At 39.3% G+C, this 26695-nt stretch overlaps 1 protein-coding gene across 5 annotated transcripts in view; it reads left to right on the top strand.

Annotated features, from left to right (window-relative positions):
• Positions 1–26695, top strand: part of cacna1bb (calcium channel, voltage-dependent, N type, alpha 1B subunit, b) — a 164757-nt gene that overhangs the window by 121342 nt on the left and 16720 nt on the right. For all 5 annotated transcript variants that reach the window (XM_067574851.1, XM_067574848.1, XM_067574850.1 and 2 more), the window contains 17 exons: positions 449–545; positions 3738–3898; positions 4172–4309; positions 6685–6886; positions 7447–7611; positions 9188–9298; positions 10637–10720; positions 12515–12631; positions 13595–13660; positions 16182–16273; positions 16417–16567; positions 16819–16946; positions 19801–19897; positions 24239–24344; positions 24471–24578; positions 25240–25349; positions 26399–26565. In XM_067574851.1, the coding sequence (XP_067430952.1) occupies positions 449–545; positions 3738–3898; positions 4172–4309; positions 6685–6886; positions 7447–7611; positions 9188–9298; positions 10637–10720; positions 12515–12631; positions 13595–13660; positions 16182–16273; positions 16417–16567; positions 16819–16946; positions 19801–19897; positions 24239–24344; positions 24471–24578; positions 25240–25349; positions 26399–26565 (2100 nt within the window). The remainder of the gene's footprint in view (positions 1–448; positions 546–3737; positions 3899–4171; positions 4310–6684; positions 6887–7446; positions 7612–9187; positions 9299–10636; positions 10721–12514; positions 12632–13594; positions 13661–16181; positions 16274–16416; positions 16568–16818; positions 16947–19800; positions 19898–24238; positions 24345–24470; positions 24579–25239; positions 25350–26398; positions 26566–26695) is intronic.

The following is a 26695-nucleotide window of genomic DNA, read 5'->3' as shown; positions in this document are numbered from 1 at the left end:
AAAAGAAAGAAAGAGGAGGGAAAGAAGGAATAAAGAAAGAAGAAATAAAAGAGAGGCAGAAGAGAAGAAAAAATTGATGATAGGTAAGAAGGAAGGAAAAGACAGAAGGAGGGGAGAAATGTAATGTAACTACAATAATCAGAAGAATCAGTGCAGTAAAAAGTACATTATAGAAAATATTAAACATCACTTTAATAAAGATACTTTTGCTACTTTCCACCTCTAAACAAATACATCTTCCTCTATTATAGCACGTTTCTGTAGAATAACATTATGTACTCACATGCATGTACTCTACTAACAGACTATAAACAGGTATTTCTCCATGTACACGGTATACCTGATGTACTACAATCAGCTCTTGTTACTGGAGGATGGCATGGAAGGGTTTACATGACTATCTGTTACACTACATCACCCAGACTAACTGTACTCTCGATCTGCACAGAGGGACGAAAGGCAAGGACATAAACACCATTAAGTCCCTGAGGGTCCTCCGAGTCCTGCGGCCACTCAAGACCATTAAACGGCTGCCCAAGCTGAAGGTACAGTAATCCAATCTGTCACCAGACAAGCCCATTCTGGAAAAAAAAAGAGAAATACCGAGCAGCTGGTGTCATAGTCTGTGACAGCGACAGACACACTATCATGAGTCAAACACATTTACAGTATATCAAGGAGGAGTGGATTTATCTGAATTAAAACAGTTTCAAATCAGATATAAATCTTTCATTTGTAGCTCTAGATGAAAGATTTGAGCTGTTTGAGCTTTGGGGAGTTCTGGGTTGTGGATTGACAGAAGTCACACAAATGGGAAGTAAGTGACTGAATATTGCTTCCTTTTCTGAAGTAGTTCTGTGCATGGAGACTTAATGAAAGCCTGTTATTTCTAGGACATTCACTCAAAAGACAAAGACATAAGCACAGATACAGGAGGTAGACAAAAATAATTGAGAAGTGGCGCTGAAAAGTTTGTAGCTGCTCCTTTGTGGAGAACTGCAACTGTAGTTAGCTTAGCTTCACAGCAGCAACAATAGAGGTCAATGGAGGTCAGAGTCACGGCAAAAGAATAGTATCAAAAATCCATAGAAACTTATCAATCCAACGTTCAGTATGTGCCAAACACTTACATTTTTACTAAAATATGACTAAATAGCTTCTATTTCCAGTGTAGTTAGCTCTTTACCTTTGCTGCAACCAGCTACGTTTGCTAATGGTTGTAACAAATGACAAATACCAACAGCTAACCATGCTAATAAACATGTTAACTTATATATGGGCAAAACTAATGATGGTATTGATAATATTTTCTATTAAATACTTTCTTCACCATGAATCTGGGTCACCATTAGTATTCATTATGATTTCTATAAGTCCAAGATGAAGGAGCGACTTTTCAGAGCCTACAGTAGGTGAGTGTTTGTCTCAGAAGCTGCTTCAAAGGTACGTCCTATCAGGCTGGGTGCCAATTACTGTAGGAGTCGACCCCGTTTACACTGAATATGTATGTGATGTACTGTTTCAGCTCGTTCCCTTTTGTTAGTGCGAGTTATGTGTTTGGAATATGTTGTCATGCTTTTTGTGACTATTGTTGATATAGTAATTTTGGAGGCATTCTTGCAACAGCATTTTGAGCCTGATTGATACGAGCCAGTGCAGTTTTGCAATCATATGGCCTATTTGGAGCTCAGTTAGCTATCACTTCACAATGTTGGTATTCAGTTAAATATGAGCCACCTTTGTCGTAGTGTTTTGTAATTGTGATTAAGTTAGTCTTTATATACAACGTGTTAAATTTGTGTGTATGTACAGAATTACTTGCTGTACTTCCGAAAAATATAAAAGAAATGAACCAGAGTGCTTCTATATTATAGAAATAGCAAGTTGTCAAAGAGAGACATTAAATATGACAAAATCACTCAGAGTAAATGTGAAGAAGGGGAGAGACCACATTGCACCACATGTCCCCATTCATTGGATGTACAGAACTCAAAGTATTACAATTCTGCAATATGTAAATCTGAATGTATTTATGGTGAGCTGGTGATATCAGCAGAACTTACTAAAGCCACTGTGGTATTTTTTTATATGATTATAGCATGTTTCAACATATTCTGGCAGCATGATTTTTAATTCATAGAGCAAAGTGTAAGGAGAGAAGGAGAATTTGCATTATCAAAAAAAATGCTGTTGGCAAGTAAAGACCCTCAACTGTTTCCTATGACGCAGAAGTGACAGCTTCCCTCTGGTGAGTAAAGGCAGCTGATCAGCCAAAAGTAATGGATCTGACAAAAGATGAAAGATCGGATTGGAGTAATAGAAGTGAAATGATTGAGACAGATCAGGGCTGGCAGAGTGACGTGCATCCACAACGGACAGGCTGGTAGAGGAGGGGAGGAATATACTCTGTCCTCACTCTAGAGACAAAGGCCTTGATGGTAATCATCCATGCAGCAGTATATTCATTGGTTAGATTGCATACATGTCAGGATGGATAGACAGAGCATTTCATCTCACAGAGAGATCACAGCACGAGCTGACAGAGGAAAATAGCTGGACAGTGAGAGTGACAGGCAGGCAGACACAAAGACAGACTTTATGCAAATATGTGTGTACATACAGTACACCCAGCAAGCACTGATTTGGTAGTTTGAGGGTCAGAAGACATCTAGACATCTGGCTTCAAACACTACATATAACTATTGTTTCAACAGCATTAATTGTCTATATTTCAACAGGAGGCAGGCATTAATTGTAAATTGAAATATAGTAGTTAAATAAATGCTGTTGAAACAGTAATGAATGTGATATATGACATATGACTGACATGCTAACACCTTTTAAGTTGATATGGTTAACTTGTTTGCAAACAAAACATCCAGCACATATGGATTAACATTAGAATTAATTTGGAGTTGGGTTTCTGATCACCTGATGAATGTTAAGTCCAATATTCACTCTCCTTTAAGGTCTGTTTTGATTTCCACCAACTCCTAAAGGAAATGTTAAACACTCCACTATGTTCACCAGCTAGTAGCTGATGTTGTCTGTCTGTTGTTTGGTGCTGGGCAGGTAGCATATATCAGGATTTTAGAACATTTTTGCTAGTTGCAGCTGGAAACGACAATGATGAGAGCCGTGAGAGTGAACCCACATGTTGACTGGGACTGCTTTTTAAATCAGGGACAAAGCTTTTTAACCAAATCACCAACCTTACAGTTTGGGTTATGTATTGGTTATGGTTAAAGCAAATTCTTTACTATATTTTTACAGAATTTTGGGAAAATTGGGAAAAATCTGTGAAATAAAGATAAAAAAGATTATAATCAGATTTTCAGGGTTTTGTCTTGATGGGAAAAGCTCAGAATATGGCTCCTGTATGTGAAGTAAGGAGAAAATGCAACAGAGCTGCTGATTATGGTGCAAATCAGCCAGACCCTTGAATTTAACAAAAAAGTGAAACTAGAAAATGTTTTGTTTGGTTTTTGTTTGTTTCAGTGGCAGTTTTAATCCAATTTACAGTCAGATTTTTGCATTATTGATTTTTTATTTCACCTGTATAAAATAAACACGGATTTAGAATTTGTTTCTGAAAAATTAAAGCAGAAAATAATGAGCCAGTTATGGTTAAAGTAAGAATAAGCAATCAATACAGTCTCCTGAAAACCATGTGTAGATATCAGTCCTTCACGTCAATACCTTACATTTACAGATATGTGTATGTCTGTGTTTTCCAGGCTGTATTCGACTGTGTTGTAAACTCTCTGAAGAACGTTCTCAACATCCTTATCGTCTACATCCTCTTCATGTTTATCTTCGCCGTTATCGCCGTGCAGCTCTTTAAGGGCAAATTCTTCTACTGCACTGACGAGTCCAAGGGTCTAGAGAAAGACTGCAGGTACATAATCCAAACTTACTCTTCTTCAAGTCTGAGTATCTTCTTGATGAAACTGTATTTTCAAAAGGTCAGTTTTAAAATCACCCCTTAAAAACTGACTATTTATTGAGACTTGTACCGTTTTGCACCTTAAGGCTGGTCCACAACTACATTCAACCATTGTGGTTGCCACCTCGTCAGATATGTCAGCTATTTACCTTTTTTTTTTCTCTCTATCCTCTTTCATTACATCTTTTTCTCCTTATTCTGTCTTTCCTCCCGTCTCTCTCTCAGGGGTCAGTTTCTGGACTACGACAGGGATGATGTGGCAGCTCAGCCCAGAGAGTGGAAGAAGTACGAGTTCCACTATGACAATGTTCTCTGGGCTTTCCTAACGTTATTCACTGTGTCCACCGGAGAGGGCTGGCCAGTGTAAGTCAGAACAACCGTCACATCACCTCATCAGCAACCTTTTATACATGAAATGATGTCAGCTGGACACAATGATTTGCATGCTGAACATGGAATAGATAAAGTAAAAAAATAAACAGTGAAGATGGCCACAATTTGTGGTTAAAGTCGTGTTCATCAACTCCTCAATACTGTTGAATCATGTAGTTCTTGTCTGCATTGTTAAAATTTCCTTTAGTGATTTGTCCTGAAACACACTCAGCACACCTGCAAGTAGACAGCAGCACGCAGATTAAACCCAACTGATTTCTCCCAGGCTTAATTACTGTGCATCTCTAAAGATGCAATCAAGGCTCATTGCATAGACATCTTCAGTCTGCAATTCTGTGCCTGAGCTAAAGTACCACCAGATTCATCATCATCATCATCATCATCTCTGTCAAGAACCATTTATGGCTGTTTACTTATTTAATTCAGTCTACTTACCTAACAATGAGAAGTAAATTGTTAAACTGACTAAGCTTGTCATGATCATCTAAAATCACACGCTCCTAAACAAGAAGTGACAGCACAATAACACAATGACTGTAACAGAGGACTCGCAGCTAAGTTTTAAATTTAAATATACAGTATATCCAGTTTCTGGTTTGCGATACCTAAGAAATCATACCACTGATACGTTACCTTCTGCACACCCATACTCACAAAATGTTACAACTCTTTAACTTGTAGAGCCATGCATTCTTATTAAATGTAACATGTTTATTTGTCAATTAATGAAAACCTACATTTTTACAGAGGTGTGGGTAGAGCTCTGCTTTTAAAGAGGATGAGTGGAGCTGATGTGACCGGCCATGATTGGTACCAGTTCCTAACACACACTGAGAATTTATGATTATAGATTCCTTCTAATCTCACCCTGTTTCCAAGTGTGCCTCAGGCCATAAACATACCAAGGCTCAGGTCCAACGACCATCCTAATGCTGCGTTCACGTCATGTGGGATGGATGTTAGAGATGGGAAAGATTCCTGTGTTTATGACTTGAGAGCGTTCATATCATTGGAGAATTCAAGATGGTAGTATGATTGTAGAGTTTCTCATGTGAGGGTTAAAAAATTAATGTGCTTTGAAAATATAACACAATGTCAATTAAATATGGGTTTAATTTCCTTGAACACATGTTGGTTGACATAAGACATCCATGTTTGATGGGTTTTCAGGGAGCTCTACATTACTAAGCATCATGTTGGTTATACTGGAGCTTCCAGAATATGAGTTTCCCAGTTGTATGACTTGTATGATCACATGAACACTATTTACAAATTGGAAACAGGTAACCTCAGAAACTCCCACATGACCTGAATTTAGCAACAGCCTATCTGATGTCACTGTATGATTAGCATTAATGAAAGAGGATGTAATGCTGTATTACCAGTGGGAATTTGGAAAATTAAATGTTACCTGGGCAGATGTGCTGTATTTTTGTGGCCAGTATATTGGTGTTTGCTGTGACTTTCTAAATACATCTTCTTCATTGCATTATTTTAGAAATATAGTTTGATTGATTTAGATGTAAACCAATCATGACAATCATAATTTTATTGCATTATTTATATTGTTGGTAAAGGGAAAGATTTATTTTATTATTAATCTTGAAAACATTAAACTAAACTTTATACAGTATGTAGCTTCATATACAGTGACAAATCATCAACATACAGAGAAATTTTATGATTTAATGAGCGTTTCACCTCATTGAATGACCTTGTATTTATTTTAGCCTTTATTTACTTGCAAATTTTGAAAGGTAAACATAATAAGATTCAATAAGGCATTCAAAAGGATTCCAATTTGATAAGTGGATTAGATACTGGATTTAATTTCAATAAAATGCTATCGAACCCCATCCCTAGTGCAAGCAGTGCTCAAAAAGTCTGAGAACCCTCAAGCACTTGCGGTTTTCACAACAGGAAAAACAGATTGTGTAAGGGTAGACATTGAAACTGGGCCCACAAGTGCACCACTGTATCCTGTGTTGAAAGCGCACAGTGTACCGGACTGTGCCTTGACTCATTCATTTATTAATATAATACATGAAAATTAATATGTAATCCAGCATTTACATGTCAGGATGTGGAAACTCTGAAATTCAGTGATTTAAAAACAATGAAGGGGCCTTTTGAGGGAAATTTATGGAAATTTGTTGAAAGAGTCTGACAAGCTGGATAAAGGTTGACGGACACGTCACCTCCAGGAAGACAGCAGAGGAAGGACCTGAATTAATTGAAGAAATTTTACAAGGCATTACTCAGTGCTTTGCAGACTGCTGTGTATTTCTACATGGTTGGTTGTGTATGAATCTCCAGCCATATCAATCCCTTTTCTTTCTTTTCAGGGTCCTGAAGCACTCTGTGGATGCCACCTATGAGGACCAAGGTCCCAGCCCAGGCTTCCGCATGGAGACATCAATCTTCTATGTGGTGTATTTTGTGGTGTTCCCTTTCTTCTTTGTGAACATATTCGTGGCTTTGATCATCATCACCTTCCAGGAGCAGGGAGACAAGGCCATGTCTGAGTGTAGCCTGGAGAAGAATGAGGTGGGGGAGTGGAAAGTGGTGCAGTTTCTTGGTTTTTCTGAAAACAATGACCCCCTCCCCTCCCCTACATGCAACAAGAACACACACACACATTATTTCTGCAGAAGCTCTAGTTTCTGAAAATGTTTGTCTCTTGCATCACAAATGTTTTCTTCATTAGAAATCAGAACACATGCTGAGCCACTTCTAAAAATCACTTCAGGCAAATGATGTCTAACTATCTAACAAGACTTATAATTCCCTCAAACAAAACAAAACACTGAAAAAGAAAGCAGTGGGGTTTGTTTCTCCGCTCTCCTCATCTCCACTTCACAGGGACTTTGTTAATTTCATGCTGTTTTTTGTCTGTAAAGTATTGGCTAGTGATCAGAGTACTTCGATTTACAGTACAGTCTCATCTTTGATATTACAAGAACACTTAGAAAACCCTCTTGTGCTGAGTTAGCTGTCTTTTGTGTTTTTAAATTTGATTTCCAGCACTTTCTTCTATGATGAAAGGTGTTAAGTTCCTCTATCAGAAAGGTTTCAGACACAATCCGTTTTGTCTTTTCTTCAAACAGAGGGCTTGCATTGACTTTGCCATCAACGCCAAGCCACTGACCAGATACATGCCAGAGAACAAGCAGTCCTTCCAGTACAAGATGTGGAAATTTGTGGTGTCCCCTCCGTTCGAGTACGCCATCATGACTTTAATTGCCCTCAACACGGTTGTGCTGATGATGAAGGTCAGTGATTCCTCATGCTAATGAGACAAAGTGCCAACTCCTAAAATCTCAGCCAGAAAAAGCAATGTATCGGCTCAGTGATACAGTTCCCAATATGATACAGTGCACTGTTAAAATATTCATAAAATAATTGCAGAAGCTGTTTCCATGAATCTGTAACATTTAATAATTTAGATCTTAAGGCAGAGATGTGATTACAATGACAGCACTGGTCTGGCCTTGAGACAAGGTCAACAATTAAAAATCAAACACCACCACCAGCACACCACAGCGACTCCTCTTCCAAACAGTGCTTGCTGCTATCAGAGAGAAGTGCTTGTTTCTTGGCAGTTCCTTTACTCATCTACTCAGAAAAGAAAATCTCTGTGGGAGCTTGACAGCCAGATTGAGTAACGCAGACTGGTGCCAGACAGGAGCTTTCATTTACATAATTCAACAACATTTCTAGTCTACCTCTTTTTGCCAGATTGTGTTCATAAACTCTAAAAATCTATTTAAAGTATATTGTTTTAAATCAGGCAACACCAAGAATGATGCAGTAAAGAAAACAGCATGGTGCTGTGATCCATAGACCTTTATCTACTGTATGTATTATAGTGTGACTATAGATACACATACAACTTAGACTTTCATATAGCCATATCTGTGTCTCCAATAGTCAGATAAGAAGAATGCAGCGTACCTGCATTAGTTTTACCCCACTAGAGGTGAATTTGTGTGGGTCATAACATGATACAACTATGAACTTTTTAATTGTAACATCTCAAATAAATGAAGACCTTCTCCATGAGAGAGGGTGACTTTAATGCCCAAAACACCAGAAGAAAAAGATATTAATTTGACTAATGTTTCTGGATAACTTGTTAACATGCTAATAAAAGTTTAACTAGCTAGCTAGCTAGCTAACAACTAGCTAATTGGCACTTATCCAGGACAGGGATGTATTATAGGAACTGGATGCTGGACTTAAGGATGGCACTCATTCAATCAAATGAAAATTGCTCATCTGGGGCATGAGCCAAAAGAGTTCTTAGCTTTCGTGATTGCTTCCACGTTGTGCAGCCGAGTGAATGTGCACAGTAGTGTTTCTCCCACTGGCCCTGCCCAAATAGTTCCCGCTCAGCTCATAGACTTAACATTGGGATGACATCACAAACTTTTCTAGGCTTGTCATATTTTCGTATCATGTCTTCAACTTTCTTTCCAGAGTAAATTTTAGAAATTTCCCAGGACCATGAAGTTAGTTTCATGGTTCTGGGACTGAGGACTGACTGATTGACTAACAACTAACACACACAGGCACACATTTCAATGTCACAATCATCACAGTGGCAGGACGGCTTCATTTAACAGATGCATTTACACCTTCTAAATATCTTCCTGGAGTGTGTGTTAGCACTCTAATAAAAATAGTCTGTAATGCGTCTTGGTTGCATTTACACTCGTAGTTTTCAGTAACATATCTGCCTAACACCGAAGTGGCTAAGTGAGTAGAAAGGATGCATCTTTTACACACTCACTGTAGTTCTTTCTATCACCACATATATTCAGTGTACTTTTTTCCGTCTTTCCTCAGTTTTACGGAGCTCCGGAACTGTACGAGTCCATGCTGAAATATCTAAACATCGTCTTCACAGCCCTCTTCACACTGGAGTGCATCCTCAAGATTATTGCCTTCGGTCCACTGGTGAGCTGTCAAGACCATATGCTGCGGTGTACTCTGCAAACACTAGTCAATTATTCACTGTTATGTTGTTTTTCTGTTTTCACATATGAGGGAAAATCTCTTTACCGGATACACAAAACATGGATGGATGTTTCTTGAGGGAATGAGATTTTAATTGTGCATGAGTACATAAAATGTATAATATGTCCAAAAAAAAACAGTAAGTAAAAGTGCAATGTGGTGTTTTAAGGTCTCTAATTCAGGAATGAGGAGGGTAAACTGGTAATAAAAAATAGGGATGAATGGAAGAGTGCACAAAAAGAATAAATCTTCTCACAACATGGGTCCGTCTGGCCTGCAGCAAGGCATTTCATCTCCGGCTCAGTTCCATTTACAGGGTCCATTTATTAAATAGCTTTTCTCACACACCACTTACCTCCACCTGTTTAGCTGTTAAGCCCAGACGGATGGGCTCGCATCTGCTGGTATAAACGCTCAGCTCTTGAAGATCTTCAGACTGCAGTTGCAGGGCCTGGCAGCAGCCTCTGCCCTCAGGAACTGGATGCTTGATCAGTCTGAGGGGATCCAGGCTGCAGGCAGTCGCACAGCAGTTAGTTTATGCAGGACACCGTGTCAGCATTTGTGTGTGTGTGTGTGTGTGTGTGTGTGTGTGTGTGTGTGTGTGTGTGTGTGTGTGTGTGTGTGTGTGTGTGTGTGTGTGTGTGTGTGTGTGTGTGTTGTAAATGCATTTATCAATTTGTTTGCCCAAGGGAATGTCTAGATTCCTGTGTGTTCTATGGTATTGGTGTTGTGTCTCTTTTTTAGTGATATTTATATCTTAAATCCACAGTATGGGAACATGTTTTGTGCACCACTGCAACTTTTGCATATCCACATTTATGTTCGTCAACCTGTTAGATTAAAATTTATAGACTGTAACCTTTACTATAACTTTAACTGTGCATGAGAATTAGTAGGATTTAGGGTGATTGAAAATAAAGGGTAATCACCTGTTTGAGATGTTTATTCAAGGATTCAAGGACCTTTATTGTTGGTCAAAAGGTAGTTTAAATGCAAAAAATGAAAGAAAGGTATTAAAACTGTATGTATTTAAATTAAGGTTTAAAAATATTAATAAAATAAGTAAATAAAGAATATAGAATATAAAGAAAATAGTTTGCAAGGTAGAATGGATTTGTTGCTGCACCTTAAAGTATGAAAGGGTTAAAAAAGTGTTGGGTTTTACTCTGTCCTTTTTCATAATAAAAAGTATAGAAAGAAGAAGCTGAGTGTTTTAAAGTTTGAATGATCTCTCTCTATCCAGCCTAATTTGTCTGGTCTGTCTTCTTTGTATTTTAGAACTACCTGAAAGCAGCCTGGAACGTGTTTGACTTTGTGACTGTGCTTGGAAGCATAACAGACATCTTGGTCACAGAGATTAAGGTAAGAGCTGCAGCCGTCATGGCTCCCCTCCCCAAGTACCATTACACCAGTGTCTCATGGGGCACTTTGTACTGTACATGAATAACAGGCTTGAGTGCATACTCATAACTGCAGCAGCAATTCCACTGTGGCAGGGCAGCATGCCGTGATACTGGACGTTGATTTAGTCCAGAGAAGCAGGAAATAGGAAAACAGTTCATATATGTAATTATGTATTTATACAGGGAATATACCCCAAGATGACATCTTCATTTTCAAAGATATTTAGTTTACAATGCTTTACACAGAGTTGTTTTTATTAAAAATGTGTCTTTTGTATATTTTCTTACAAATCTGAACTGCTTCAGCATCAAAATCATGGATGTAGAAGTCGTCATGCTTCGCTATGCTCTCACTGTCTCAGTCCTCGAATTAAAAGCTCAGCCAAGCAAACCGAGAGCAAAAAAAATGAAATAATGAAAGTCAATACATAAACAAAGGCAGCTGCGGGGCAATAGGAGTAATATTGCTGCTGCTAGTTTCCTCTGTTGAATTACAGACACTGAAAAATGGACAAGAGAATTTGATTGTAGAGATGGAGGACTGAGGCGGTTTACTGTAGCTTTCTCTGTGGCGAAGTCGGTCTCTCTCTTTGTGTGAGTTTCTCTTCATGTGATCATTAGTCTTCTTTTCTGTCTCCTCTCTCTGGCTTTCCTTCTCTGTTTTTTTTTTCCCCTCTTTCGCTGTTTCCATCCTCTGCTGTGTCTTTCCTGGCGCCTGTGCCCTCACTCTGCCCCTTCTGTCACATCTGATACCTCTAGACGGTAAGTGGCTTTTCTTGTTGGCTGCTGATTTTGTCAGCTCCCCCATCAGTGTCTTGTTTTTTATCCTACAGCTTTAGTTTAAAGCATCTGAATCCTCAATGTGACATGGTATAAAAGAATAACACTGTTCAAAATGTATGTAAAAATGTATGCTTTAACAGGCACACAACCATGTAGAGCAGTTACAGGTGTGAGCTGTAAGATCTGATGTTAAAATGTGCACTGGAAAAATGTCAAGTCATTTAATCTCATATTCAGCCCATGCAGTTTCCTTAAATTTGTTTGTTTTTTTATTGCAACTAGATTACATTATCTCAACCCTGGCATGCTTTTTTGCTTGTTAAAAACAATCTCAAGACCCTAACGGACTCCATCACTTGTTTAGGCTGACATTTTATTATATTATTTTGTATTGAAGAGAGTCAGATGAAAAAAATATCATGTTCCTTCCAGTGGTTTCACTCTATTCCACTGATCGACAGGTGGCTGTAATTCACCAAAACACACAGCAATGCACCAGTAAAGGCAAGAAAAAAAAAACAGTGCAAGCTAGTAAATATGGACTTAAACAATGTGGGTTTAAAGCTGTTAAGAAAAATCAGCTTTGCAAATGTTTTCTGAGGAGGGAAATGCTTTTGTTAGACGTCAGGGATACACACAATGTGTTTTAGGGAGTAAATCTGAATGTAAACAGAAACTTTGTTTGTTCCCTTTATTTTAAAGGGAGTCTGTGTCATTTTTTGCTGAACAGTACTGTACAAGTGCAATTAGCTGAGGTTCAAGTAAAGAAGAGTTATTAAGTCAGGGAAGTCTCTCAGTTATCACTCCACAGCAATATCTATATACATTTTTACATTAACATTACTCAGCATAAGCTACTGGTCATACCAGACCAAGCAGGGCTTCAGCAGCAGTCACATAGTATAGCTTTAAATTGGTTCAATCTGGGTATAGTATAATATCTTACAGAGTCCCTGTTTTTCTCTCCCAGGACAAGTTGGTAAATCTAAGTTTCCTGAGGCTGTTCAGAGCAGCTCGACTTATCAAACTGCTTCGGCAGGGTTACACCATCCGCATCCTGCTATGGACCTTTGTTCAGTCCTTCAAGGTGAGTAAACACACACAATGGCTTACATGTAAACAGACAAACTTACGATATGTGCCTCTTGACATGCATGTAAAGCATATTAGTAAAACTTAATTTATGTAGCACGTTTCAAAACAGAAGTCACAAAGTGTTTTAGAGAAGGAGGAAAGAGAACTGAGTAGGAATACAGATGCTCTTTTCAGCAAAGAGACTTTGGTGTCGGCCTCATCTTTTGGATTGATTTGTAGTTGAATAAAACAATATTACACAATATACAAACTGAGGAATAGAGAGCTCAAAAGCATGCAGAGGCAACAGAGGCAGACCTCCTCTGTTATTGTAAAAATGAACCAAATAGCTCGCAGCAGACAGCAGTTAGGATTTTCACACAGTGCCGGTTTGCTCTCTAAATCCCTCGGGACAAGTTGAGTTAAATGCGGAGCGCTGGGCCGCAGCCGAGAGAATTTATAGTAGGTTTAATGTCAGTGGTGAGAGCTTTTAAGCCCAATGAAAATGGACAGTAGCTACAGAGTGTTAAAAGGTGGCTATTTAATTACAACAGATGTTCGCCTCCTCCTCACAGCGATATAAATAGCCGGTTAAAAGAATCTACCCTGCGGGTCAGGTTGACTGCTCGGGTTCTTAAACAAGACTGTAAAATCTTACAAGGGTGCTAGTCCTCCTTGGAGAATCGGAGTGTGTGTGTGTGTGTGTGTGTGTGTGTGTGTGTGTGTGTGTGTGTGTGTGTGTGTGTGTGTGTGTGTGGGTGTGGGTGCGCAGAGAAAGAGGGAGAGATCAAAAGAGAAGCAAAGTGCTGAACAGGTTTTGTATGTGTCCAGTACCTACCTGTGAACTCTGTGTGTGTGTGTGTGTGTGTGTGTGTGTGTATACATGTAGGGGAGTGAGAGGAGTGTATGTGAGTTAATATGTAACATGTTTATGCGCTTAGTGTCTTTAATGTGTATTTGTGTGTTTGTTTTTCAGGCCCTGCCGTATGTTTGCCTGCTCATCGCCATGCTGTTCTTCATATATGCCATCATTGGCATGCAGGTAAGTTGTGACCAGTTAGACTAAAGCAAGTCTGAATTCAATGATTCAGAGTTAGATGCTTACTTGAAAGTGTGCATTTACACACATCGTTCAAAATCCCTATACAGGTACACCTGTGGTTCACCCCAACAGGTGTTTTTACCTATCTTGGTCAGTTAGACCCCTTCTCAGGACTGTGTGGGAATCTACAGACTGCTTTATTGGCATCTCTCTGATTCTTCTATTAGTTTTGTTGCACCAAGGCAGAACAACTCATACCTTTATTATTAGTAGTAGTTGTGTATATTTGGTGACCTCATGTACAGTAATTCCCAGCATTGCTCCACCCAATTTCAACCTGAGCAGCAGTCAAATCAATAAAAATAAGAACCAGAATGACTTTTTAATTTGTGAGCAATAATACAGGACAACAAGAAACAAGAAAATAATAACACAGAATGCTGTTATGCAAAACTCCTCTTGGCTAATGTGTTTATTTGTGGTTAGTTTATCCGTTATCTAGTTTAATGCATTGGAGGCATAGAACTGATTTACAATAAGTGATGAAATTGTTCGGTCCTGACTGAAGCCAGACCGATACTGGATTTTTTGAGGCTGATACCGATATTGATATGTAATTATATAAAGATATGATAACGATATACTGGTTGATAGTCATTTTTAACATATAAACAAAATTTAACATACACATTTTTGAGAAGGTCACCTTAAATCAGTTTTTAAGGAATTGTGACCAGTACTTAGCTAAATATTTTACAGTTACACCTCCTAGACTCTGTTTATGTGATGGTTAGGGCTGTAAGACACTGTGCTGATCACAGATTGGGCCTCACAGTGATCACACATCCTGTTACAATGTGCTTTTATGGCTGGTGAGTATTGATCTAATTGGACAACATGGAGGGGCTTAAATATCAGCAATTAACACAAACTGAGGCTACCTCTCCTCTAGAGACAGATAAAGAAATGGGACAATAAAAGTATCATCTGTACAATATTAATCCAACAAATATAAACTACCTTTATAAGCCTAATAATGTTCAAATGTTTTGGGCTTTTGTAGATTAGGGATCCATTCAACTCCTTTGTGAGGCCTTAGTTTGTGCTGTTGTTGTGTCAGATTGCATTTATTGTGGGGTTGTTTTGTATTTTGTCCTCCAGTACAACAACACCACCAACATCTACCTCTAAAATTACCATAAAGCTGAACTGACGCATCTCTGACGCAGTCAATGAAAATTTAATATTGTAAGCTTCACAAACCCAGTATGTATTGCAGGGCTTCTGCCTTGGATTGCATAATATTGAAGAGGCGTTATTTTAATTCTGTCCACCTCCTGTTGATTCAACCTTTAGATCCCAGAGCCTCACAGCAGTAAGTCACCTAAACTTTATACATAATAAAAAGGAAGATAAAGAAATTATAAATGAAAAGTAACCTAATTGTATTTTTTAATTGCCACCATTAAATTAGCATATTACTGTTACTATATATAATTGTGGTGACCCTCTGTCTACAAAGAGATAGAACCCTTTTTACATTTTTATAGGTATAAAAGTATAAAGATTAACTACTTTTTATTCCTCTCATGTGAGATTGTTTTAGTGCTTGTGCTGAAAAAGTAACTAGTTGCTGTGGTAGGGGTCAAAATGCTACAAACATATTTGACAACTGCCAGAGGTCTCCTGGGCCCAGCAGATAGTTTATATAGACCAGCAGAATGGACACGCCAAGGGGCAAATAAATATTTAAAAAGAGGCCTCTGGGTAGTTTAACTGGACTTACAACAATGCAATCACAAGCTGTGTCAGTTATCTACTCTTTGTCTTTCTCAATTCATTTTCAATTCAAATCAGTGAAGCTTTATTGGAATGTACACATTGAATACAATGTGTACACAAAAAATAGCAGTAGATAGTACATAAAAGAGCTAATTACAGATACAGATTTTAGCGACATTGTCATTGATTCAGAAAAACAAAAAGGGAAATTTCTCTCTAATTTGCTTTATTGACATGACAATAGTCTAATTAAGTTCAGTGCTGTTAAAGCAGTTCATACAAGGGCTACCATACCGGCATAACAATTCAAGAACAAACTACAGTATGCATAACATGCTGTATTAATACATAGTATACTATATATTACTATTATAATACCACTATAAAATAAAATAAATGAAGAAAATGAAAAATATATACAGTATAAACACATCTTCCCACTCAGTTTTTTTCTACCCACCCCGAAATCCAATCTTGTTCAGGTTTGGGACATTTTTTTTCCGTAAAGCTTCAGGTTTCTGGTCAGGTTTGATAGGCTACTTAAATTTGGGATCAGTAAGGTTCAGTTGGATTAGGTATATAGATGTAGGTATGGACTGGGGCTCTCTCTGTTTTGGGCCTGTGAAGGAGTATTGTATTGTAGTCACTGTGCTTCAGTAGTTCATGCTAACAGTAGTGTATGGATTTAAATTCTGGGCTTTGTACTCATTAAACACCACCTGCTCTCCTGCTGCCTCAGGTGTTTGGTAACATCGAGCTGAATGAAGAGACCGCCATCAATCACCACAACAACTTCCAGACCTTTTTCCAGGCTTTGACCCTCCTCTTCAGGTAATCCTGCTTCCTTGTTCTAAAAATTCTGGCACCACAAATAATTCAGTAACTCCCACTCCCATCACTGTTCCACAGTGTTTACATTGACTTTGTGTACTTGTTTGTGTGTGTACCTCTACTGTGATTTGTGTTTGCTTCAGGAGTGCGACAGGCGAGGCGTGGCACGAGATCATGTTATCATGTCTCAGTAACCGGCCGTGTGATAAGCTCTCAGGAACAGTGGGGAAGGAGTGTGGGAGTGACTTCGCCTACTTCTACTTTGTCTCTTTCATCTTCCTCTGCTCCTTCCTGGTCAGTGATGTGTACTGTGGGCTCTGACTGAAAGATGCTATGAAGACATTTAGTGGTTTTGCTTGTTTTGGCTAGTGAACAACTAGTTGCAACTTGAACTTGGAATTTGAAAAAAATACTATATGCACAGAAAATGGCATTTTCAATCAGATTTCACCTAGATATTTGTATTATTGATTTTTTTTTAAAATACAAATTTCACACATTTTTAAACTAGCCAAGCCATACTAAGTCATGTTTTCATTCATCAGATGCTGAACCTATTTGTCGCTGTCATCATGGACAACTTTGAGTACCTGACCAGGGACGCCTCCATCCTGGGGCCTCATCACCTTGATGAATTCATCCGTGTGTGGGCGGAGTACGACCCTGCTGCCTGGTAGGTGCTTCTGCTGATCTCTGACTGGTACAGCTATAGCCCCCAGTGTTAGCTAGAGTCAGTGTTACATTTGTCAGTGTGGGGTGGGGGGGGGTGGGGGGGTTTTGGAAGAGAGGGAGGCTAGGAGACAGGAAACTCTAAGAATGGCTTCTGAGTTCCAGCAGGATGACTCTGTGACGTGGAACTGGAAAAATCCTGTCTTAGCAGCGGCGGGTGAATGACATTAAGCCTGAGCCCAGAGTGTCGACTGAGGATGGTGACGAGCCCCCTGTTGGCCGGACTGATGCATGTAAATCCAGTGTTCTGCTTGGCGTCCACCCAGGCCTCCTCGCCGCTAAGCCGGCGGGCTCTAAAGCTCCTCAGTCTGTCACTGTGGAGTGAAGAAAAACTATTTCTATCCAATCAACAGGGGCAGGTTTATGTCAGCGACCTCTATGCCCATTACACAGACACTGTTTAACTTGACTAAAGGACAATACAAGTTTTGAGTGAGACAGTGAGGCGTAATCTGGCTCAGATTATACAAGGCTCATTAAGTTTAAACGAAGGCGTCACAGGAGCCTTGTCAGTGAGTCAGGACTCCAGAAGAGGTGTGAGATGTGAAATATAAAATTGCCATCACCTGACAGACATTACAGGGGAGGAATTATTATTTATTCCTTTGAATATAGATGAGCTGCTCTCAGAGAGGTACCTGCAGTTACATTCAGTATATTTTTAACTGCTTTCATCATTATCTCAGGTTGCAGCAAGGAGTATATTTAGGTTTTCACTGATACTTACTTTAAATGATTTTCACTTCGTTTTTATGTTCCTTGCACATGCAAAAGACAATGACCACTTACATTTATAGTGAACACTTGCCATGTCTTCATTTTTTCTGGGAATTTGGGGGTTTTAGAGGGACATACTAGAAATTTACACAATTTGACTTCTTTTAGACCAACAAAAAATAAATGCTGTTACTTAAATGTTAACGCCCTTTAACAGATTATGGATAGATAATAATAGATAGATGTAATGGAATAACCTGTGACCTAATCTCTTGAACATGTTTTATCTTTTCCAGCGGGAGGATATGCTATCAGGATATGTACAAATTGTTGCGTTTTATCTCGCCTCCCCTGGGCCTGGGGAAGAAGTGCCCTAACAGGGTGGCTTATAAGGTTTGCACTCCCACACAGTCCTCTGATTTTCTAAGGGACTGTGATGGTTTTTCGGACTGTGAATGTCTGTTCTCATTCCCTGCGCTACCAGAGAATGACCCGACCACACATGCATACAAACATGCATCAATCCTCCACTAACCAGCTGGCAGGTAACCATGGCGAGTGCAGGAAACAATGCCGCAAGTCAGGCTCAAACAAAAGGCATCAGATGTGATGTCTAAGTTTTTTTTTCCTGCTTCTAAACACAGGAGTGAAAGAAGAGTGGGTAGTGAAAAGAGAGCATTGTGTGCTTTGTTTCCACTTTGGTTACTGCTGATGTCTCTTAGCATGCAGAAACAGAGGGCATCTTAAAGGAATACTCCACCGAATATCTATCTTTTGGGTGTAAGATACCAACCCTTTGGAGGGTGGCTCTGAATAGTTTGTAGCTGCTCTTTTGCGAAGGGCTATAACTGTAGTCAGGTTGGATTATAATGGTTTCCAGTGACCCTGAGTCTTGGAAAAATAACAAAAACAAAACAAAACAAAAAAAATCCATCAGAATTACCATAAAATATCTCCAACCACCCCTGCAGCACTTCTCCCTTCAATGTGTTCAGTGTGTTCCAAAAGCCACATTTATGCACTGTGTCAAGAAGAACAACAGTCATGGAGGGACATAAGAGATTGTCCAATGAAATTTTCTTGTTTGTTGCTTTTCTGGCTGACCTGACCGTCTCCTAGCACAACAATAATTTACTGATACAAGTCTTTTTAAATTTTATTGGACGTAATGACTCAAAATATGATAATAGATTGGGTCCTTTGTAATGTTAGTGAACCATATTCACTATATGTGTAACAGATTTATGGTTTACATGAATGTTCATGTAAGGGGAAAGTCATTTATTCTAGTAATTTGCTATTTTTTCATTTATCCATCCACATATTCTGTGTGTGAATAACATATAGAGTAAATTAAAGTTATTTTTTTTTAAAGTTTGTTCAAAACTCTCAGAGCTAAATACACTACTTCTGTGTCACATTATTGCCTCCTAGTTGCGCTGAAACTTTGTGTATTTAGCAATCTATTGAAAAAGTGGCAATTTTTTGGGGACATAGCAGATACAAGGGTCACTGGCAGAGTGGTGGGTTATGCTGCAGGAGTGGTTGGAGAAGTTTTAATGGATGTTTTGATACTTTTTATGCCATAAAACTGGGTTGCCATTGGAATCCATTGTAGCTACTGTGAATCCAAGCCACAAACTTTTCAGAGTCACTTTTCACACCTACATTACAGACAGGGTGAGTGTTTGATTCTCAAAAGATGTTCGGTGGAGTATTCCTTTGACACAAAATGCACTCTCATTTCTAAATGCATACCCTCTACTAGGATCCCTCCATCCAGCATCCCTGTACAGGGGATCCTCCAGAGGATCCTCCGGAGCATCCTCCTGTCCCTCCTCCTCTGGGATCCTCTCCTGAATCCTCAAAGCCAACGAGGATTCCAGATCATGATATCCTGGAAATCTTATTAACAAGGATTTCTGTGTTTTCCTCTCTTTTCTCTCCCATTCTCTCTTTTGTATTTTGCCACTTTCTGTTACAATGAAACTCCCCTTACCCCTTTTAATCCCTACACCATCTCACCTGGGAAATCTTCATTCCTCCTTCCATGGTCTCCTACCATCTTTCCCCCCGGGAAGCGGCCGTATGGCTTACCGTGATATGTACGAGATGCTTCGTGACATGTCCCCTCCACTAGGTTTGGGAAAGAAATGTCCGCCTCGAGTCGCCTATAAGGTAGAATCAATCCTTCCTCTTCCTTCCGCTCCCTCCTGCAGTCACTGCTGGTTCCCTGCTTCCACCTGTCAAACATCTTCTGGCTTCTGTCAATGTGTCACAGTCAGTATCTTCTGGCCTGCTGTTGTGTTGTTCTTTCTGTTTATCTGTGAAGCTCTGTGGCCTTGTCCTGCTCTGTGAGGGTTTGTTCTACCCTCTCTTCACTGTAGGGTCATGTAATACTGAGTTGAGGAAAACCATAATGTTTGCCATATCTCCACAAAGTCATCTCAGTGAGTTTCCAGCTGCAGCAGGAAGCAGTTTTCAGTAAACAAGCTCTGATGAACCCACTGTACGCTATCTGTCCAGCAGCCAAATGGCAAAGTTAGTGACTAGCTGGTGAAGACAGTCGAATATTTATCAACTAAAGAACCAGATATTTCTCTCAGGAGTTTGTGGAGTCTTAGCCCGATTTATGACTTCAGGACGCTCTTTGATTCTGCATTCCTAATGCAAAACTCATGGGGGAAAATATTTATTTCCCACCTGTTACTCAGCCCAGGGTGTATCTTCATATTTTTATTTCTGTAAACTCACAAATTTCTAGAGTCTGCCTGAAATGATAAAATATTTTCCCAGGGCAAAACCAATGTTTAAATCCAGTTTTTCCACAGACACTAGGCACTGCCACAGCCTGCCATAGACTCATGCAGTGGACTTAATGTACATCCAGCAAAGAAAAAAAGCAGAGCGCATTTACAGTAGATGTTCATTTCACCCCATGCAGACATTCTATTATTCAAGGCAGACTATAGACATTTGTAGATCCTCTGACTTTTCATCTAGCATGAAGTTCAGACATTTGTGCTTCATGTCTCGACAACTATGGGATGGTTTGCCATGCAATGTGGTACACACATTCATGTTCCCCTCAGGATGAATTGGAACAACTTTGGTTATGCCTTAACTATTCCTCTAGCACCATCATCAGGTCTAGATTTCACTTTATCCGATCCTTTGTTTAAAGACCATGACATTCCCATCACCCTCAACTGAACTTTGTGTTTAGTGCTAACTAGCAAATGTTAGCATGCTAACACGGTGAGCTAAGATGGTGAACATGGTAAACATTAACTTCTAAACATCAATGTGTTAACACTGACATTGTGAGCATGTTAGCATGCTGATATTAGCATGTAGCTAAAAGCCCCACTGTGCCTAGTGTAGATGTAGACTCTTAGTCTTGTTCCCTGAAAGGTTTGAGTAGGGAATCCTGGCTGTGTGGCTGAATCATGGAGTAGCATGGCAGATGCTGAAGTCACAAATGGGGCTAGTGGAGACCAAAACCAGAGTTAAAAAAGACAGACAAGAATCTTGGACTTGGATATACCAGGTGGACAGAAATGCAACTCCAAATGAATGATGAAGTTGCTCTGTGTCTGCTGGATGTGTTATTCTGCCCTCTAATGGCCAAAATCTGATCATAGAAGTAGGATTACATTTAGGTTCATATCCAGGATTTACTGAGTGATTTCTAAAACCTGCAGGATTCTGTAGTTTCATTTAGAACACTTTCACCAGAGCAACCTGGCACACATGTCCCATGATTATATATGATACTTGACTGATAGTGAAGTGGGAGTCTAGTATACAGCTCAGCAGTCCTCAGGTAGTCCCTGTGCCAGCTGCTTACCTCTTAGCATGCAGACTTAATGTGAGTGGTTCCAGTGCATGCACAGCTGTCTAAATGAATTACATTTAAAGCAGCCCTGCCCTTGCCCCAGTTAAAAATGTCTGAGTCTGACGTGGTCGCATCTCCAAATATAACTCTCGTTTTTGTGAATCGAGAGGGAAACACGTGAACAAAGAGACACAGAGAGCAGGAGTGCTCTTGAGAGCAAGGCTAGCATTTTTTTCTCCCATCCCTATTTTTCTATTTTTTTCTCCAGTCCTCTTTGCCATTGATCACGCTCCTTGTTAACCTCCCGTCTTAATGAACACATCTTCCCCTGATAGTCACAGTTGTCCCCATTACCCTTTAGTTTCCAGTTTCATGTTCTGTCTTCAGGCTAAGCTTCACTCTCTCTTTTGAATGATCTTTCTTTCACCGTCTCTAGGGAATTTTAGCTTCTCTTCCACTTCTCTTCACTGTGTGCACACGTGTGTGTGTGCGCATCTTAAAGTCTTAGTCTGCGAGCATGTGTCCCCTTGCATTGTGTGCTTTTTGAAGGTGTGTTTCTTTATTTATTTGTTGCTCATGTCTGCAGCTGCCATTCTTCTGCTCTCTGTTTCTGGGAAAAAGATGCAAGACTTTACTTGCATAGATGCTTTCCAGCTAAGGCACTTACTTCCCCTACTCCTCCTCCTTCTCCTCCTCCTCCTCCTCCTCCTCCTCCTCCTCCTCCTCTGTTCCTTGTCTCTCTTCTCTCCATCTCTTCATCTGTATTGTTATGCTCCCAGAGTGAATATACTTGCTCTCTTTCCTCATCTCTGTTTTGCCTCCACTCGGCTTAAAGAAAATGGCAACCATCAGCTATTGTTTTTCTTTTTTTCTCAAATGTTTCAGATGTTTCTTCTGATGGCTTTTGCTTTTACTTTATTCCATTGGCTCTTGATGTTTTTAAAATTAGAAGTTCTGTATCCCACACATGCCTCCACCACCCCTCCAGTCTCACTGTGAATGTGGTGTACTAATTCAAACATGCATGTGTGTATGAATCATTTAAATGCAGCATTGATCCAGTAGACCTGCATGCGGTGGATTTATGCTGATCAGTTTCTACTTTTTACATTGAATGTCTTTTGATACCTTTTGATGCTTTTGATGCGTTTTACAACCTACTGTAGAAATATTGATTAATTCATAATAATTGAGCCTCTTGGCTGTCCAGTTGTTGTTACTAATCATTTTCACTGCACTGGAATGCAGGGCTTCAACTATCTACTGTAACTTTTTTCTGTTAACCAATTAATAATTTATCCTATAAAATATCAGAAAATAGTTAAAACTTAGATCTGGGATCACATGATCCCAATTTCCCAGAGCTCAAGGTGACATGTTTAAATGCCTTCTTTTGTCTGACCAGCAGTCTAAAACCCAAAGATATTCAAAGTATAATGATATAAAACAGAGAAAAGCAGCAAATCCTCATATCTGAGAAGCTGACACCAGAGAATGGTTGACATTTTTGCTTGATAAATGACTGAAACGATTTATCCTTTGTCTAAATCAAAAGTATATCCTGACATCAGGTTTCAGTTTCTTGATTCAAGTGCAGGGATCTGCAGTGTCTTATTCTGGTAGATTTTTCTTTTTTTTTTAAGAAGATATGGTTGTCACAACTCAGTTACAGATATATAATTACTTATTAAAGGATAGTATTACACATAACTCTAATATGTACATATGGCATGTGAATATTGTATTACAGAAGGACAGACAGTCCTTTTATGTTTCCCAGTGTCTAAAGTGTAATAATAGTTTGATGGATAGTCTTCTGTCAGACTCCTGTTCCAGAGCTGTGTGTCCTATCTTTTCTCCTCAGGCCTCTTTAAGTTAGTATTTTCAGAAAGAAGGACGTGCTGCAGCATGTTCACAGCAGCAGTGAGAGCTTAGCATGTACACAGAGCTCACAATGCTTAGTATCATAAGCTAATCATATTTTAGCTTTTAGCAAAAGTGAGCTACACTTCCAGTGGATTTACAATAATCTCATAGCAACAGTAGCGTCCATAAACAGCACAGAGCTCCGCGCTTCCATCTGTTTAGTGCTATTAGCTTAAAATAAGAGTCAGAGAGTGTAGTGGTCACAGAGGCCGAGGCCTTCATCTGCATGGACTGAAGCAATCAATTAATAAATTGACAGGAAATTAAGCAAGCAATCAAGCAAGAATGCAAAACATTCTCTTACTCCAGCTTTCTCAAATGTGCTGCTTTTCTCTGTTATTCTATTATTATTTAGATATTCTAAACTGAATATCTTTGGGTTTTGGTCTGTTGGTTAGAAAAAACAAGCAATTCAAAAATGTCATTGTGTACTTTTGGAAATTTTGATTAGCATCTTTCACTCTTTTCTGATAATTTATAGACTTAACCATTAATTGACTAATCAGAAAAATAACTGAAAGGTTGTTTGTTATTGAAAATAATAATTAGTTGCAGCCCTAGCACATGACTGTGGATATTCTTCACCAGTTTTTTTATATCACTGATAAAGTTTGTATATATGCTAGACTCAACTATACAAAGAACCAAATTTTGAAACAACTTTCCTTTTAATTTGGCTTGCAAGTACATCTCTGAGCTGTAGATTGATTGTTGCTGGTTCATGGCCCCTACTCTTTTGCTTCCCTTCCTCTCAGCGATTGGTTAAGATGAACATGCCCATTGCCGATGACAACACGGTGCATTTCACCTCCACGCTGATGGCCCTGATTCGCACAGCCCTGGAGATCAAACTGGCGTCTGGTGAGAGACTAAAACTACAAAATCCAGAATCCCTCGCGGCCAGACTGACGTCTCTTATGTTAATGTGAATGATGCTGATTGCTGTGGTGCAGATTTGATTTGACATGTTTGTGGGTCCGTCCCCAGGGGTCCTGGCGCAGCATTTATGCGATGTTGACCTGAAGAGGGAGATAAACCGAGTCTGGCCCAACCTGTCGCAGAAGACTGTCGACCTGCTGGTGACACCACATAAATGTAAGTCAATGGGTTCTACTGAAACCCAGTTGCTTGCTTTCCACTTGACCTCTTCCTGTTTTCTAACTTCATTTCTAATATTTTATATCTTTCATAGTTTAACACCGCAGAAATGTCCTTTGCTGGTCATTTTAGTCTGTTATTGAGTCCTAAAAGTCGTATTTTTGGTGATCAAACAACTTATTTCAGGTGCAAATTAATTCAAGAATTTTACAGATTTGAGTTTAATTTTTCTAGTGTATTGATGTCAAGGTTGTCTTTTTTTCAGGTACTGACACAGATACTTGTAGATGGGTCTTTTATATTGGAAACTGGTTGAAATAATCATACTACAATGGCAAGTTTTAACACTTTTAGGACGAGATAGATGAAAATTGTGTGGTAAAATGGAGATTTTTGTCTGTTATTGAGCCTGCAAAAGCCTTACTTTCTCAATTCAGGTATAAAAGTCTGCTGGTGCAATGAGATCATTTCCACTTGTTTATAATATTTTTCTTTATTCTAGTGCAGTAATTTAAACAACAGTTTGATGGTTCAATAAAAGACAGAAATTACTTAATAACATTTTTACAGTGTGGTGCTGTGCTTGCTGTTTTTCTGCTCATCTGGCGCCATCTACTGCCCTCAAAGAGGAACTGTCTCTCACTGTGCCCTCTCCTAGACAATGAGCTGACTGTGGGGAAAGTCTACGCAGCTCTAATGATCTTTGACTACTATAAGCAGAATCGTGCCAAGAGGCTCCAGCAGCAGAATCCTTCAGGAGCAACTCAGGTATAGTATGTTGGCAACAGCTCAGTGGTGGTTTAGGCAGGAACTGCTAACTCTATTACTCACTAAGGTGATTTACAATCTAGCTGGGATTATGTGTAAAATGATTTTTTAGTGCCGACCAGTGAATCAGGTGTCTTATTTCAAGGTTCTTTGTAGTGTTCTCTTACAACATTAGCTCCTGAATTTAACTGAATGGCTTGGTATGGGCAACATAACAGAACAAGGTCTTTCAATTACCTACATAATGTAGAGTATGTAGTCCATTTTTACAGTATTTTACATACTGATCATACTGTAGCCTTAAGGTAAAGATCAGATACAATATATCTCGTTGACAACTGTAGTCCAGTCGTCCTTTGATGGAGGGTTTACTTGCAGCCATTTCTATGTGATGGCTTTCTTGCTCACAGCCAAAAGTCTGTTTTAGAGATATTCATCCTGAGCCATGATTTTGCCCAGGTATAATGTGACAAAAGAGTGGTCAACTGTTCCAAAAATTGTTTATCTATTTTTATCTTCTTATCTTATTTTTTCAGCAATCTCTTGCCAATATGAAAGAATTAAAGGGCAAGCCCAAAATATATGAAAATGGTCAGCCATTGTTTTTATCACACCACATTGTATAAATCTCAGTTTTGGAGTCACAAAATAGTGTATTATGTTCTTCCAGCAGAGCTCTTGCCAGGATCTTGAGTTGGTAGTTTTAGCCTGGGTTTCCTAATTGTCATTCCAATCATCCTCAGATATATTCAGGCCTGATTCCTTCTCCCATTTCTGTTTGACATAGACTGTACAGTCATTTTTGAAGTTTGGTATTCTATTGTAGTGTAATACTAGATGTTTGTTGTTGATGTCTCTGTTGTCTTGGGTGTTGTCCCATACACAAATTCCATTACCAACTGTTCCCAATAAATGATTTTTATCTCATGGTAACATTTCTGACTGAGTTAAGTGATGAAATAGTCACCATGCTGCCAGCCATGATTGTTTCACTAGAATAAGACACAATGTCAGTTCAATGACTCCATTTATGTGTCTCTGTCCTGCAGAGTAAACTGGGAGCATTGTTCCGTCCCGTGCTGCCCCTCACTCACATACAGGAAGTTGAACCGCCGTTCTCCAGCCCCAAACAGCCCCTGACACCCCAACCTGAGCCAGAGGCTAAGTCAGAGGCCCAGCCCACAACCACCGCCACACTGGTTAACAGGGACGCATTGTGAGTGGCTGTTTTTTCTGTCCTGTACAGCACAAACAATATTTTTACAACGTAGGCTGGGACTGTTGTTTACTTGATACTGCAGTATGACCTTCGAGTACAAGAAAATGTTTTCCTCACTATTTAATTG

Source organism: Thunnus thynnus, chromosome 19, assembly GCF_963924715.1.
Source record: "Thunnus thynnus chromosome 19, fThuThy2.1, whole genome shotgun sequence".
Taxonomy (NCBI): Eukaryota; Metazoa; Chordata; class Actinopteri; order Scombriformes; family Scombridae; genus Thunnus; species Thunnus thynnus.
This window is presented reverse-complemented; position numbering and strand designations above follow the sequence as displayed.